General features: G+C 34.5%; 1 protein-coding gene and 2 long non-coding RNA genes across 3 annotated transcripts; 1 reads left to right on the plus strand and 2 right to left on the minus strand.

Annotated features, from left to right (window-relative positions):
• Positions 1 to 7,532: 7,532 nt before the first annotated feature.
• Positions 7,533 to 8,574, minus strand: LOC117241166. The gene is made up of 3 exons (XR_004494915.1): positions 8,394 to 8,574; positions 8,111 to 8,239; positions 7,533 to 7,861 (listed from the first exon to the last, which is right to left on the minus strand). It is a non-coding gene; the product is annotated as an uncharacterized LOC117241166 (long non-coding RNA).
• A 4,111-nt stretch (positions 8,575 to 12,685) lies between these two features.
• Positions 12,686 to 13,000, plus strand: LOC117241165. The gene is made up of 2 exons (XR_004494914.1): positions 12,686 to 12,754; positions 12,860 to 13,000. It is a non-coding gene; the product is annotated as an uncharacterized LOC117241165 (long non-coding RNA).
• Positions 12,796 to 13,214, minus strand: LOC117241164 (omega-amidase NIT2-like). The gene is made up of 2 exons (XM_033507143.1): positions 13,070 to 13,214; positions 12,796 to 12,983 (listed from the first exon to the last, which is right to left on the minus strand). The coding sequence occupies exons 1-2, from the start codon at positions 13,152 to 13,154 to the stop codon at positions 12,811 to 12,813; spliced, it is 258 nt and encodes an 85-aa protein (XP_033363034.1). The 5' UTR covers positions 13,155 to 13,214; the 3' UTR covers positions 12,796 to 12,810.
• Between the last annotated feature and the right edge of the window lie 3,449 nt (positions 13,215 to 16,663).

Here is a 16,663-nt window from a genome sequence, read left to right on the forward strand (position 1 = left end):
TTCCTGTATTACCGTTCGATATTCTGATTCGAAGCGTTTGTCGTGCTGGAATCGGCGATTGAGTGAGGCGAGTCGTTTAATTGCCAGCGTTTTAGAGGATCCGAGTGACTGAAGCTGATCGTTGAAAGGTAGAGCGACGATGTATCGTCCTTCGCTGGTGCGTCGGGTGTGGGCTTGGAAGTGTTCTTCGCATCGTCGATCTGCCTCTGAGATATGTTTAATTGAGGGTCCTTCATCGATTTCCCAAAACCGCGAGGGGTCTGCTTGTAAAGTCGTCGTGGATGTGTGAAATATGTTTGTCGCGGTTTGGGAAGTTGGACTCCCCAACTATAATTATTTTACTACAGAATCCTCAAAAACATGATGTATGTATATATATCCTGAAATATTATCAGTCTATTGTCAAGTTATAGAACATTATGGAAATTGCCAGTTAAAGTCATAAAAAACAAAAAATAGGGAAGTTCGTTAAAATATGTGATTTTCCAATCAAGATATAGAATTTATTCGAGTAATATAGATTACGGTAGAGATGGTGACGGTAACAATGAGTGGACTGATTCTTCGTGCGAAAACAAATTGGAAGCGCAAAGCGATGTATTGTTTCAGCGAATATCGATTTTAAAGCACGGTTTTAAAGTACGTGTGCGTTTGACTAGGTGTGTTAATTAATATTGCTGTCTGATTTTCGATATGTGAATACAATATCTACATATCTTTAAACTTATGATAATTGAACTAACAATTTTTTTAAATTTAAATTAAACTTATGATAATTGAACAAACAATTTTTTTAAATTTATATTAATATTTATCCTTTTAAATGCAACAATTTTTTTTAATAATAACTTCACGCGTAAGTCAGCTGCGCACATATTTGATCGTTCTTTAAAGCTTGAATCTCTGCGAAGAGAAAAAATCTTTCAACCAACAAGAACTGGTTCTACGTTTTCTATCCATTTCCTTCCAGATAAATCTCTCTATCTAAAATCCTTATTTCCGTATTTCCTTGAAAAGGTTAAAGTCGTTTTGTATAAAATCCAATGTCGAGAAGAAGGAAGATCCGCAAAAGATTCTTTCAGCTTTCCCTATGTTTGAGCTCGAATCAAAGCAATCCTATTCCCAATAGGGTGACTATGCGTTTAACTTCTCATAGAATCTCTCTGATTCCGTGTGATACCTTCGGTGTTTTTGAAGTATGTAATTGATGTCGTAACGTCAACGCTTTGCAGTGCGAATTCAATTTTGCGTTGCAATTTCCCTGTTTGCGTGGCAAAAGCATAAAATCGATAGCGCACGTTTCGATAAACACATTTTCTTTGCTGATGGCGCACTGTAAATATAAATATTTGAATAAATATCGCGAATTTCATGTTGCTAAAAGATTTATACTATTTATTCGTAAATAACTGTTGGATATGTTTAAGTTGAAACCACTGCATTAGGTCTTTTTTCTCGTTTAAAATTATTTGTATTGGTAAATTGAATGAAAGTTCTAACATGTAATTTGTTCTTCTTTTATAAATAGTTTACAGAGGATAAAGCGTGGGTAACTCAAGACTGTCGCGATCATGACACTATACATACCTATGTATAGCACGTATACTAAGCTAACTAAAATAGCAAGTCAGAGAAATGGAAACTTAGGAAAATCTAAAGGAAGATAAATCGTTCGAGCCTTGACAGGAATATAAGATGCTAAGTAATCTTCCTAAGCAATCTCCTCCAGCTTTTTCTATTTTGATCAATAATTATTAGTACATGTTAGGAAAACAAATAGAATTTTTGTTCTCAAGCGAGGTATAATTTAAATTTTGTATGTACACAAAAATGTTAAATATCTGTAATAAACATGGTACAATCAATTTTTTTACATAAAATTATATTGTATAGGCTATTGTTATTTAAACATTTTAAAGTGGATGAAGAAAAAAATGACGCAAATAAAACGTAGGACATTTTAATTAAAGAGACTAATATAGAGATTTATCTACTTAACTGTGATTAAATCATCTCCACTTAACGCTCTACCTCTTCTATTAATTATGCTTCGTTAAACTATGATTACAGAGGATGGGTTTTTTGATAAAATGACATTCGGACAAATATATATAGATCGATATATATAGATATAGATAGACAAATATATAGATTCTTACAACAGTAGTTATGAATGAACAGTAGTTATTGTATCAATTCCGTTCTTCAAAAGCTTCATTTGTGAAAAGACAATTCGCCAGAATATGGATTCACTGTAGTTATAGCTATAGGATTTCAATCTAGTTGACAGACTTGCTTTACGTAGAGAATATCTGTCTCTTGTTCTACTTTATCGCGATTCTCTCCTCATCTTATACGCTTTGTCGAGCAAAGTAATATTGGCATATATCTCGGCTCTGGTTACAATCATTAGTTTCCGCCTAAACGGTTAGAATCACATAGCTCGCGCTCTACTCTCGTTTATTCATCATTCAGGCCATATGGTCGCATGCGACGAGTTTTATGTTAATTCCGACCGATTACAATACCTTTCTTTCGTTTACAAGGAACGACGAGACTGGCAGTTGCGTGAGTTCCAATGCAAAAGCCGCGATATCTGCACGATAACCTAACCTCAACCGATTTTGTTGTACTATTCTTATGTGGACTTCGTTTGTACCACTTTCGTAACAAAAATAGAATACGTAGAACACAGCATTCCGTTATGCGATATTGTCGATTCCTAACATCCGAAAAATCAGAGATAATTTTTTCCCTCCAGTTGTACATTTGTGTGAAAAATTACGAACGTAAAGTTGTTTGGTGCATGCACAGTCCTCCCCTCCCCTTCATTTGCGTGGACATGCTAGAAAGATTCACTTTTCCACGGCGAAACTGTATGTATTATAATTTCATTTTTACAAAGGTCGAACATCCTACTATGCATAAATTTAATATTAATATAAGCAGGTTTCCTGTTAAGTATTACATCTGACGTATAAGCACACGTGTGTACGAGCCTTGGTTTTAAATGTCTTATAGTAGACACCGAAAAGATTATTCAGTTGGATATCTGACTCAACATCAATATTTTACTAGGAGATAACATGTTAAGAACACGTTGGTGGATGGCATGGGAGATGATGAATGAAGACATACTTCTGTGAGATACATAAAATAGTAGTCAGAACGTATTTTGGCGCTTGGGGACAGCAACAGCTTTTTTTTTTGTTTTTATTTATTTGTTGAAATTACAATCAATTCTCGCGTTGAGAATTTTCAGTAATTTTTCTGGCGTGGCGCAGTGACATGGCTGTTTATTTACAATAAGTTAATACTTATTATAGATAGGTATAATTTATAAGGATTATAAGTAAGTGCATATGCTTAATTTGGATAATTAAATGAATCTAACGTTTAGGTCTAGCGAGTAGTGCCTCTTCAGCCTGCGAATCTGGTCCGTCGTATCGAGTAGTCCAGTGATTAGGGAGTTTCGGTGTTTCTTGACTCTTTTGCTATATCTGTCGCTATATTTTGCTATTTCCTCTTTGACTGTAGGTATCTTGAGGTCGCGATGGATGGTTTCGTTGGTAACATACCAAGGTGCGTCTATTAAGGCTCTTAGCGCTTTCGATTGGAATCGTTGTAGTATTTCGATGTTGGAGTTACTTGGACAGCAACAGCTGGTGATACTGTCATACACCTCCATTTATAAACTTTCGAAAATCGATGTGACCTTCAAACTTTAATGTATTCTGTTTCACAGCACAAAATGTTTCCGAAACGTAAGTTTATTGTTACAATAAACTTGACTAGTGGCTCTGAAATACTATCCTTGAAAAAACAATGGGGAAATTGGAGCAAAAAAAAAAAAGAAGGAAATAAACAAAGACCTTGTTGGTTCGTAAAAATAAAATATGCTACAGGAAAAACATTTTCCAACGGATTGAGATGCGACAAGCTTTAAAAGCTATGACGCGAATCGAGCGTTTGTCTACAAGAGCGCATTTTCGGTGGATATATATGTCGGAATGACATTGGGGATAGGGTTGTCGGTATTTGAGGAGCCTTCATTGAAGGTAGCCATCGTTGCGGTGTAACGAAGATACGATTTATTGACACAGGTATGAATAACACAGGTTTGACAATCTACCACGGCGGTGAGACGTCCGCGACACTAGTGACAGTGGTCTCCGGTTCAATAACGAATCCGCGGCCAACGGGATGACAGATGGGCGTTCTCGCTGAATCTAAGTCTGACTCGTAAAAATAATTGCTGAGCGTAAAGACTTTGGTCTTTGGTCGACGGGAGCGCGTAAAAGGATGCCCGTCCCGTCCCGATGATGCCACAAAGGAAAACTATAATGGGGTGTGTCTAAGGACACGAGATCATCGGATTCGTCGAGGAAAGCCTTCGTTTAGGAAGTAAGGGAAATTGACGTTGCTGCTAATTGGTCAATCTCCATATCGGTGGTTAGAAAAAGATGCTAGCCGCCCTCGAGGAACAGTTGCTAGTGGGAGACGCCGCTCGTTGAAAAATATGTCTCCCCTATCTTCCCGTAGTTGGGACAAAGACTGTTTGTCTGTTTGAAGGACTTTAGTTAACTAAACCTTAAGATTTATAACGGGCCCTCGGGCTAGCCGAGCATGTACTGCGGAGACGCATCGACATCTGGCAATCATCTTACTCGAAGAATAGGGTCTGCGTGTGGCGAGCCACGGGACAGAAACCGTTGGAATGTTTACTGTCGCGTGTCGCCACGAATATTTCTTTTAAGGAGAGCTATAAAATTACTCCATACCTTTGTTAGGCAAAGCGTTCATCCCTTGACCGCGGCTACGTTGGGCGACTGACTGTCGCCTCGAGCCCAAGCTCATTATCACGACTCTCGAACAATTACAATCGGGTTGAATAGCTACAATAGTTTAGTTACAGTTATAGTAGACTTTAGATTGCAATGTTGCGGGGCTATCTCAAGGTTCCGGTGTCCTTTCATCTCCGACATATATTTAACTATATATATTAACTATATATTTTCCCTAGGAACAGTAAGATTTTAACGATACAACTTTATCAAGAGATCTTAATGTCATAAACGGTATCGAAACTTCGTAATTCATATTGTTAAGGAAGAAAAAATTGGTAACCTCCTCGAACGACGAGCGCTTGATATTCACAATTAGAACTCGATATCTTAGCTTCTTATAATATCCTAATAAAATGTTATTTATCGATTACAATTGTCCTGTCGTATTTTATTGTGTTTGCTTTATAAATGTGAACTTTATTCAAAAAGAGTTCATCGATATAACGGTATTGAATAGAACTACTCGAGAAACTATATCTAGCCCTTGGATGGAGGGATTGCTTGCTTCTTACAATCGAATAATTGGAGTGTAACCAGAAACACGAACGGTAATTTAGCAATGGAGAAGAACTTTAGAACGACAGCAATTTTCTTCTTGTTTCTTTGAGAAAGGCACCGTTCATTTTATGTTTGACGAAATGGGGTTGTTGGACGAATTTGATTAAAAAGGAAAGATCTTTAACAAATCTATATTTTTGATTTAATTATTTGAAAATGCAATTTTGCATATACCTATGTGCAATTATATACTATAATCGCAGGCGTTTCTTTAAAATGATGTACTATTGAAACAAGGCAAAATATCGTCAAATTCTTCGAGATTCCATTTCTCAAAAGAATGGCTCTATTGATTAACCAAACATAGTTCCCATAAGCATATACGTACTTCTCAGAAAAGATAGTTATATCTAGATCAATATTACTCCCCACGGTGACCTATATGTCAAAGAAAAAAAAGACACATCAAGTATTAAATCATACTACTATTACGTCCACTATCTCTACAAATCCTCCACTCTTGGAAAAATCTATCTTATTCAAACGTAACGTAACTCAAATTAAATCTTTTCCATCATCATAAATACGAAACATTTATAAAATTATCATCTTCGATTATTTACTCAACATCTAGCTAACAAAATCTTCTCCATCGCCGTACCCCTTAATCCTGACAGCGTACAATTAACGTATGAATAGTTAATTTATTGAAATTTAAACGACCATTTTACGCTACTTGTACTCGAATGATTTTAGGATCTTGCTGTATCTCTTGCACAGTGTTATACTGACAGGCGAAAAACATAGAAACGTAACTTCCGATCCACTGATTTACCCTAAACACACGATGATAGGTTATACGGTGGACGCAATACAGAAGCGTTTCCGATGCAATTCGAAGGTGCGTTGTTACAATGGAGTTCATCGATCCATAGTGACTATTTCCCCGCCAACTACAGCCTGTAATAACGGAATAGCCAATAAAGTATATCCTGTCGATTTAATCATTACCCCCACGGTGCACCGCGCGCACGGAGATCGGATCGGTGATTTTCACGTGATGTTTCGCAAATCGTGAGGCGCTCGCGTGATTCGCGCGTTTTAAGCGTTCCCGCTCTTCCCGTCCGATAGAAAGAGAAAGGAAACAGGGGTGGAAGGAAGAGGGAAGATACGTGATGCGGGTTCAACCTGCCGCGGGAACCTTTAAAGAAGGTCGGTGCAACGGGAGAGATGTAATTTTAATAACTTGGAGAGCAAGTCATTGTAAAAGATTGATATTCAGATGTTGGAGATGCAGCAGATTTACAACTCGCTGGAATTAAGTTAGTTAAGGCGTTGAAAACCTAACGTCTTTTCAAAGGCGTTTGCCGCGTTTATTTTCAAATCAAAATACATACATACGATACGAACAATGTATGCGCCTAAAGTTTTAAAGTTAATTTCTATTCAAGGAATGGACTGTTTTATTATAGATTTAGGAAATTGAAAAGAAGCAATTGCTTGTTTCTAAGAAAGAATCGCGAGAAGTACGGTTAGAAACTGTATTGTGAATCACTTTTCCTGGTTTCCGTAACGAGGAAGTGAAAAAAAAACGCAGACAAGTCAGCGTTTACCGCAGCTAAATGGAAGATACGCCGGTACGAGTCGTTACAGTTTTGTCGTTGCAACGATTCCCGCTGCGTAATTTGATAATGAACAGTTGAAAAATAGCAGCGTTGTGTCCATACTCTTTAATATCCCATTATATGGAAGTTAACGACCGGAAAATACACCGCTCGACTACTTGAAGGAAGTAGCTCATGAGCAAGTCTTTTGTATCCTCACAATGGTATAATTCCTGTAACGTCTCGTTCTCGGAGGATTTATTTCGTTGATTTGTACTTGTTTATTGCTTTTGTGTTTTCATGAATGGAGCATGTCGCGTGCGATTCGTAATATGGTTTTAATGGCGTTTCGACTTCAATGATATCAGCGGCTGATTGCGCTTCCCGTAAGAAGCTTCCAATCATTATGTATTTTAGGAACAACAGATAAGGATATTGAGAGAACGAATTAATTATTCAATTGTTCGCGCAAGAAATACCTGTCTCTTTTTCGAAAGTTATAAATGCTGTTTTCAAAGAGTTCCTTAGCTCACCATAAACCAGATAAGAATCTTTGGTTCCGTCTAGAAAAAAAAACCTTCAGATCAAACCGAAAGGGGTTCGGATTATATTTTCTAATCGTATTTGTATATTTCTTTTTACGGTCAGCTTGTCATCCACGTACAATCGAACAGAGAGTCCATTAATTATTTCCCTTCGACTTGTTTCCGGGGGAGCATCTCGGAAGCCATGCCGGCTGACGAGTTCGCTGGAAATCGAAACAGAAGCAAACCAAGACTGCAACCACCTTAACGAACCGCTATTATCACTGGCAAGGTCATCGGGCAGACCGGATCTAATCATGCTCACGCCGACCATGCTTCCTGTGCACTCGTTCCTCTTTCTTAACGACGTCAACCAGAAGATCGGGTGCTAAAAAATTCGAAATCGAGTTGATTGAAAATCTCAAGGAATATTAGAAAAAAAATACGAATAAACAATTTGATATAGAAATCATCCATTTTGGGCAAAGAAAAGAAACAATCAGAAAAAGGAATAACCACAGAAGCTCTGAATTTCATTGCTTCCTAATGGTACTTCCTTGGATATTTTTACATTCTGGAGGCGTGAACGAACTCTGAAAAACAGAAACAACTTCTATCGGATGATCGAAAGAACTACCTGGACACTGAGTATAATTATTCACACGTGCGGATGCCATTTCCGGCATGTTTCTCCATGAAGGAGGTCAGCTTCAGTTTTTGCCACTTGTAGATAGAAGTTGAAGTGGCGGACGTCTTAACGAGGTTGCTAGAATGTCAAACAAATAGATGAGGGAAATATTATGAAGATATATTTATGAATATCTAATTGAGCATTTAATTAAGAACTTAATCGAAAGACCAAAATAAGTTGGTTCTTGAGACCAAGTACCTATCTAAGTATAATGGTCTTTCGTACTTACGGTTTAGTAAGAGGACTCGAGTAAAACGATTACTCGTTAAAAGGAACAATAGAATAATCATGCCTCCGCAGACGGTGGTCTCTGCTTTCATGCCTCATCGCGGAGAATCTCAGCGAAAAAAGTGTCCCGAAGCGTGAGCTGAAAGGTGGCTATGTAGGCTGTCTAGTGAATGCCGTCGCCATGATGGAGCTGGCGTGTAACAACTCCCTAAGTCCAGGAACCTAATCCCGCGTCAGAAAGACAAAATTCGCTACGGAGAAAAGTAAACAAAAATATATATATAGGGAAGAAGAGACAAAGATTAAAGATTGTTAAGAATTAGAGGTAATTTAATGATAAAAGGGAGAAAGAATTGTGTAAAAATTCTACTGGGAAAGAATAGATAGAAGAAGCCTCCAACGAGAAAGACGTGCTCAGAAGCGAGTCCCGCGTAGCGCCATGTAGAGGAGCAGGAAGAAAATATTGGTAATCTCCTCGAACAACGAGCGCTTGATATTCACAATTAGAACTCGATATCTTAGCTTCTTATAATATCCTAATAAAATGTTATTTATCGATTACAATTGTCCTGTCGTATTTTATAGTGTTTGCTTTATATATGTGAACTTTATACAAAAAGAGTTCATCGATGATCATCCATTACAGGTTGTTAATAAACCTGAATTATGCACAAAGGAATTGCCGTTAATAACTTAAGATTCTCTGCCCGTCGTACAGGGTACATATAGTAATTATTCTCGACGATCGTAACGTTTAAGTCCAATTCGAGCTTATAGTCCCATGCGAGTTAATCAACGACAATAGTTTGAATTTCTATTTGTTCGTTTATCGTCTGTTTATACCCGGAGCACCTGCTGTAAACCAATACAAAATTTATTAGATCTATAAGTAACACATATAAAACTTATTAATTTATAATTAATATAAAATAGGAGAGCACGAAACTTCCTATTTTATGGATATGTTAAATCTTTGTAAAAAATACCATATCATTAGTATCTTTTTAATCGTTCCAAAGGATTTAGCTGCATAAAGCTGTGACCCTTGGAAGAATCGATGTTCACGCGTAACAAATTGAAATTGTGCGAAGGTTCCGGTACGAACATCACAAGCGTCGATACCAGGGGCACAGGCACATGTTCTGGGTTCATTATATATTTATAAAGGGCTGACGATTCAGTGGATGGTCCGGGTAGATTTAAATTGTAAATGAACGCATTGCTGGTTTCAAGTAAAAGCCTGGATAAGAGCGGATATGGTATGAGAGTCTGTCGTGGAAAGGGGAACAGGCCGCTTTTATTTGTAAAGTTTGAATCTCCTCGATATTGAAGATGTTGAAGCTGCAAGTATGTATTTCATTTTAATCCTTTCGAGACCGAGATTTAATTGTAAGACGATACCTAGGTGTCGGTACGATCTGAATGTTTAGTTAGAATGATTCTGTGTTTTACTCTCTCCAGGGTATCCTTTTCATACTTTGATTTTAAATCGATGACAATCTTAAATAGTATGCCTCATATTTTTAAAATATAAAATTATATACTATGTTATTCTATAATGTATTATGTACAGTCATATATATATATATATATATATATATATATATATTCTATATATAATTCTATATTGAAAAAAATATGAAATTAACATGATATATACATTACTACATAAGTTATATATAAAATATGTATACTATACCCTTGCCTACTGACTGATATGAATTTCTTTCGGTCTCGAATGCGTTAAAAGAGAGCGCAAAGAAGTCGAAATTACTTATTGTAATTAGTAAAACGACCTGAGAGGCAGACAGATACAAGAAAGAAGGAATATTATATTGGCGGCATTATCATGTTTTTGCTCTCTTTAAGTCTTTCATCGAGACAGACAATCTACAGGTATTAATCGACCAATTTCTCCAAGCTGATAACTTCGAATTGATGTTTATATATAAGAAGTGTTATGTGTTAATCTGTCTAAATGTTTAAAAGGTGTTATAAATTAAATGTTGTTAAACGATACGTAATTGCCTTTTGATCGTAGATTTTACTATCAAGGGGTCTTTTATGTATGCGTAATCATTGTGAATTATAACAATTTATGTGATCGATATTAAAGGTGTTTAAAAGCATGTATTTTTTCTATATTATTATTCTCCTATATTATTATCCTATATTATTATAGCATTCCTATATTATTATAATATCCAATTACATGTTGATACACAAGATATACAGATTATTATTTATAACGTTTTGGTTTTCTTAATTGAGTCATTCATTTAGTACAAATGATAAGAAATTAGTAATAATTCACAAAAAAGGATATCGTAGTAGAAATATTATAAAAAAACATTTTCTGTTTTAGTGTAGAGTTACTCCTTCTTACAGACAGTGTCGTACAAATCTGTACGTCTCTGAGAAAATGTAGGTATCTGAGCCCTTACTTCCTCAGCAACTTTTAGATCTGATAGAAAAAAGAAACATACGAAGTAATAAGTAATGCTTACTAATAAATTCAACAAATACAGAGGAAGATGGCTAAATCGATAAATTAACGAGACTAAAAATTAATTACATCATGGATCTCTCGCTTTTAATTTCAAGCTGTAAATTACCGATATCAGTGACTGCCATATTCTCTGGAGTTTCCAAATCGTAAAGGATCTTTCCCCAGGGATTGGTCAACTGTGTATGTCCCCATGCGACGTAACTTGCTTAAGGAACACGAGCCGGTGATATGCAGGCAACGTATAATTGATTATCATTCGCTCTGAAACGCTGAAGTAATGACCAGTGCAGTGGTCCAGTGGTCATATTGAATGCCGCTGGATATATCAGCATTTGGCAACCTAACCCAGAGAAGCAGGAAATATGAAGCCACCGAATACCAATTAACTTCGTAGTTGCACGGTTCACATTCCATCATTTCTGAATATGCGAGGACAGTCCTCTTATTGTGCTTTTAATTCTTTTATTTCTTTCATTTTCAGCAAATATACTGGTTTTTTAAATTAAGCTTCTTTTTTTTTTTATACAGAGTTACAGATTATATTAATTTTATATAGAATATATTTAAGAAAGATATTTAATTTTTTGCTAGTTAAGTATTGATCGATTAAGTTACTGTACCTTTGTTCCGATAAATGCGTGCCATTTCCTCGAATCTAATATCATAGCAAATGCCCATACCTATTTTGCAGCCCTTCACATCGAACGTCGTTAGGGAGTTACCAGGACTGAGTGAATCACTCTCTCTTAAAGTAACCTTATTAGGAATGTCGGTGTCGAATAGATGTACCTAATAACATAAAAATGTAGTCCCTAATTCTATTGCTGCAACTTTTGTAATTTAATATCAAAGTTACCAACTCCTAAACTTTAATTATTTTTTATTTAATAACTGACAGCGTTTTTATCACTTTCTTTTATTAAAAATCTTATCATTTAATAATGTTTAAAAAGGAGAAAAAATAAGTATAATAATATTTTAAGTATGTGAAAAATTTATACAACAACAAACACATTACAACAAAAATGGGCGTTTCCCGTATCATAACGTATTTTATAAACCGTAAATTATAGAATTGGTTATAGTATACGTATGTACACATGTATATTCCTAAATTATTCCTAGATAGAGTCACTTTCTTCGCCCCAATATTTTCAAATTCAAAGCCATAAAGGAATATATTACTTACCTTTCGGTGTCTTGCTATCAAAGTTCCCTCGGGACCCCAAATAGTACAGGTATTGTACAATTTATCGTCCTCTATTTCAGGCATCGTACCACCAACTACATAGATGTTGTTTTCTTTAGCTGCGTTCGATGAAGCAACGCTCGTTTCACCATCAGGAATACTCTCGGCGTATTTTCGAAAGTACTCTGCATTGCAATATTTCAATTAATGAAAAATAACTGTCTTTTGTTCCAACCATAAATTAAATTGAAATGTTTGTCAGTTTTTTATTTTTTAAATTATTAAAATAGCTAAGTTTTATATTTCGACTTAATTAAATATGCAATTACTTAGCTAATAGTATATATAATAAATTGTTTCTACAGGTTCAAAATGAAAAATGAATATTTAGAAATATTTAAATACGACAATGCTATTTGTGTTAGCATCAGTGGCTTGTTACTCAACGACTTTGCTAGTACTTTTTGAAACATAAAGTTAGGTTTCAATTAACACTTATACTAGAGGCGGAATTATAAATGCAAAATAATTGATAATACTAATTTATAAGTACCTAATTATTAGTATCTTAAAAAATATATTTATACAAACATCACGATAATCATGAAAATGGGGAAATCCTATATTCTCGACTCAATTCACAATCTTTATGGAAGTATAAACGGTAAGGTAATTTGTCTACTTTTACTTTTTCTATATAGTTGTTACACACATAGTAAATTATTGAAAAAAAAACAAATTATTACGTATTCCATATGGTGAATTAAAGCATTCAGGAAGAGCTATAATATCAGCATTGTGCTTTTTTGCGCTAGAAATGTAGGAAACTGCCCGCTCTACATTTTTGCGTTTTACTTCATTTACTTCAAGTTGTACCAACGCCAAGCGAAATGCTAAAATGTTGGAAAAGTTAAATACATTCGGTTATATATTTCCCATACTTTTTATCTATAAATACTTTTACATAGTGAATACTTACTCGACATCGTTCGCACTACTTGTTTAGCGATGTTTGTAAGTATCATAATGTTGAGGTTATGTATGGTACTACTCAATATCAACATTACGTAAGCAATACGCAGGGATTTTTAATAATTCTTGGTAAAGTTTAGGACATTAATTTTGATGTAATTGTAAACATTATTTGTTCACAATTTGTTCATTTACTTTACAACAAAAAGAACGTATCTGCAAGCGTGTTAATCGGATAACGACGAACTTCATTTCGCAAACACCGACACGTGAAACATTTTGAAGTTACGTCGACGCGAGAGTAATTGGTTCCCTTAAATTACTCAATTTCCATTTCTTTCGCCATGTATATTCGAGTATTGCATTTGAATTGCAGAGCAGTCGAGAGTAGAGGAGCACCTCGCCGATATATCGACAGGAACATGAATTTTTTTTCATAGGGCGAATATTTTTTCCATTGAATTATTAAACCGAGTCAAATTTTCACACTCAACCACTTAATTTAATCGTTTTACATAAAACATTTCAATCTGTTTTCTTCTAAATACTTTACCTATATTTCATCTGGCTGAATATTCCATATTTTTAAAGCTTGTTGATAATTACAAATACGTAATTATCATTCTGAAGCTCGAAATTTGAAATAAAATTGCTCTGCGCGAAAGGAAATAATTCAACGTTTTATATATAGCTGTTAAAATGATATAATAAGTTTCAGTAAAATAGCTTCACTAAAATTTGTGGTTTTTTCCTTTTCTATTTTTTTTTCTTTTTTTTTGGTTTTATGTGTTCAAGGGCGAACGTTCCCTCTCATTTCTTGTATTTTTATGAGGAATTTAGCCTTTTTACACCACGAGAGCCTCAACGTTTTCATTTTCACGCCTACGCTACGCTCGTTAAACACGTTCTAATGAGACCATGTGCTGACATTGCGAGTTTTATTATTTTCGCATAATAATTTATCATTTTAGATTTCAAATATTACATTCATACATTTTTCGTTGTAAATTTCTTTCTCTATTTAAACAATTTGCCATTGTTGCTACAATAAATCAATTAATTTAATTAATTGATCAGTTTAAACTTAAAATATCATTTCATAAGTGTTCGTCACTTGAATCTAAAAACAACAGAAAACGGTATACCCGCATCATACATAGAAAGGAGATTAAAACGCTAGAGTGATCATATTCAACGATCACAAAACGATAATAGGACACTGTGTTTCTTCTGAAGGGCATGAAATTGTCAGGAGATTATGCCATAAATGAAATTGGAAGCTGGCTGGTCAAAGGGATTAAACTCGGTTAAACTCAATTGTGCTATATTGCACAAAGACTTGAGAACTGCTACCAAATATCTACTAGCTTAAAGGGGTGCTGATTACACCTTACAAATTGTAATTATATTTCAAATACAATCTCCTAAGTAATAAGTAAATTAAATTAATACTTTACCTAGAATCTGTGATACATTAATATAACAAAAATACATTTCTTAAATTATTCATTAATTTGCAATGTAATTAGAATATTATCTTTATTTTCTGGTGTCTGTATTATTCTTAAAAGATACGCTGCTTGTTTGCAAATTTAACACTACGTATGCTATTAATAAATCATTTTATATTTAATTTTGCAACCTTCAATCATTGTTAAAATTGATTGATAATACCGTTGATTAATAGAAATTTGAAAATGCTCTCGTTTCCACTCGATTAAAAGGTAATTGCACAAACTGTCACAGTGTTGACTACAAATCACGTGTGTCGTTTTATTAAATTTATACACAATAGTATTTATTCTCGTTTTAATTTAAAATGAAATATGTTATTGTATGAATAGCAGAATGTTCAAATAATTGAAACAACTTTTTGTCCTCTAATTAATGATTCCCATTTAAAAAAATTTAAGAATTTTAATCAAGAAGATTTTGAAGTCTCGGTCTAAAATGACCAAGGATTGAAACAGAGAATATTTTGATGCCAACAAATACATATTCTTCAGATATGAAACAAATGTGATAATAAAAATCGATGTACATGAATGAATGTTGAAATATTGGAAAATTGTATAATTATATCCATTCTCTGTTGCGTTTAGATGTTTCAATTAATGTTTCATCAGAATTTTTATTGAATATTTTAGAGGTACTGGCTGTAAGGTTTTTTTTTAAATTAAAAGTAAAATTAAATGTAAGAACAGATTCAAAGTATAACATTTAAAAATTTGTGGTTATAAAATTTACTTGTATGTCATAATTATGTAAGTGAATTAATCTCATAATTAATTAAATGAATTTATTTTATGTGAGTAAATTATATTTATCTATAATAAGTCTTAACTTATTATTAATAATCAGCTAACACTGCATAATACTAAGTAAAGTAACTGAAAATTCGCGACGTGAGAATTAATTATAATTTCAACAAGAAAATAAAAAAGAAAAGAAAAGAAAAAAAAATTCTATGTAAGTGATTGTTCTATGTAAGTAATTCTATGTAAGTAATTCTATGTAAGTGATTTGGGGCTCGGCCAGTACCTTGCCATTCTTTGGGATATTCCGAATAATCTGTCCTCTCCGAGCTGCAAATCTGATATCTCAGATGTTAGGGAAACCCCCTGGCCGGTAAGGCACGATAGACAGATGAGACTAAACGGCTGGTGGAGAGGGCAATCATCAACAGAGGGTCACACCGTGCGGATACAATACTGAGGTCTCAATAAAATCTTACCACCGTGGTGTTCAGAACATCAAACTCTGTTTGCATACACCCGGTGCACATAAAGTGTCAAATTACACTAACACTGGATTTATCGAACCTCTTTCACCTTGACCGGTGGCTCTTTAGTTTATGATTTGCAACAGAATCCCTGCATCAACGCAGGTTCACGAAACATACAACTTCACGCACCAAATATCGATTACAGTCAATCGACACTAACAATCAATAATTTGTCTGCGAGATGCTCCTCTGGAAGTTTTAACTATATATATTCCGGTTTTAACTATATATATTTAACTATATATATTAACTATATATTTTCCCTAGGAACAGTAAGATTTTAACGATACAACTTTATCAAGAGATCTTAATGTCATAAACGGTATCGAAACTTCGTAATTCATATTGTTAAGGAAGAAAATATTGGTAATCTCCTCGAACGACGAGCGCTTGATATTCACAAGTAGAACTCGATATCTTAGCTTCTTATAATATCCTAATAAAATGTTATTTATCGATTACAATTGTCCTGTCGTATTTTATTGTGTTTGCTTTATAAATGTGAACTTTATTCAAAAAGAGTTCATCGATATAACGGTATTGAAGAGAACTACTCAAGAAACTATATCTAGCGCTTGGATGGAGGGATTGCTTGCTTCTTACAATCGAATAATTGGAGTGTAACTAGAAACACGAACGGTAGTTTAGCAATGGAGAAGAACTTTAGAACGACAGCAATTTTCTTCTTGTTTCTTTGAGAAAGGCACCGTTCATTTTATGTTTGACGAGAATGGGGTTGTTGGACGAATTTGCTTAAAAAGGAAAGATCTTTAACAAATATTCTTCCCATTGATACATTCCTATATTTTTGATTTA

Source organism: Bombus vosnesenskii, unplaced genomic scaffold, assembly GCF_011952255.1.
Source record: "Bombus vosnesenskii isolate JDL3184/JDL3185 unplaced genomic scaffold, Bvos_JDL3184-5_v1.1 scf7180000015334, whole genome shotgun sequence".
NCBI classification, from domain to species: Eukaryota; Metazoa; Arthropoda; class Insecta; order Hymenoptera; family Apidae; genus Bombus; species Bombus vosnesenskii.

Bases quoted from the DNA above. Each gene is read 5' to 3' on its own strand.
- LOC117241164 (XM_033507143.1), bottom strand. From the start codon at position 13,154: ATGTTGATATTGAGTAGTACCATACATAACCTCAACATTATGATACTT. The intron at 12,984-13,069 runs GTAAGTATTCAC...CCAACATTTTAG, and splicing joins AGTAGTGCGAACGATGTCGA to CATTTCGCTTGGCGTTGGTA.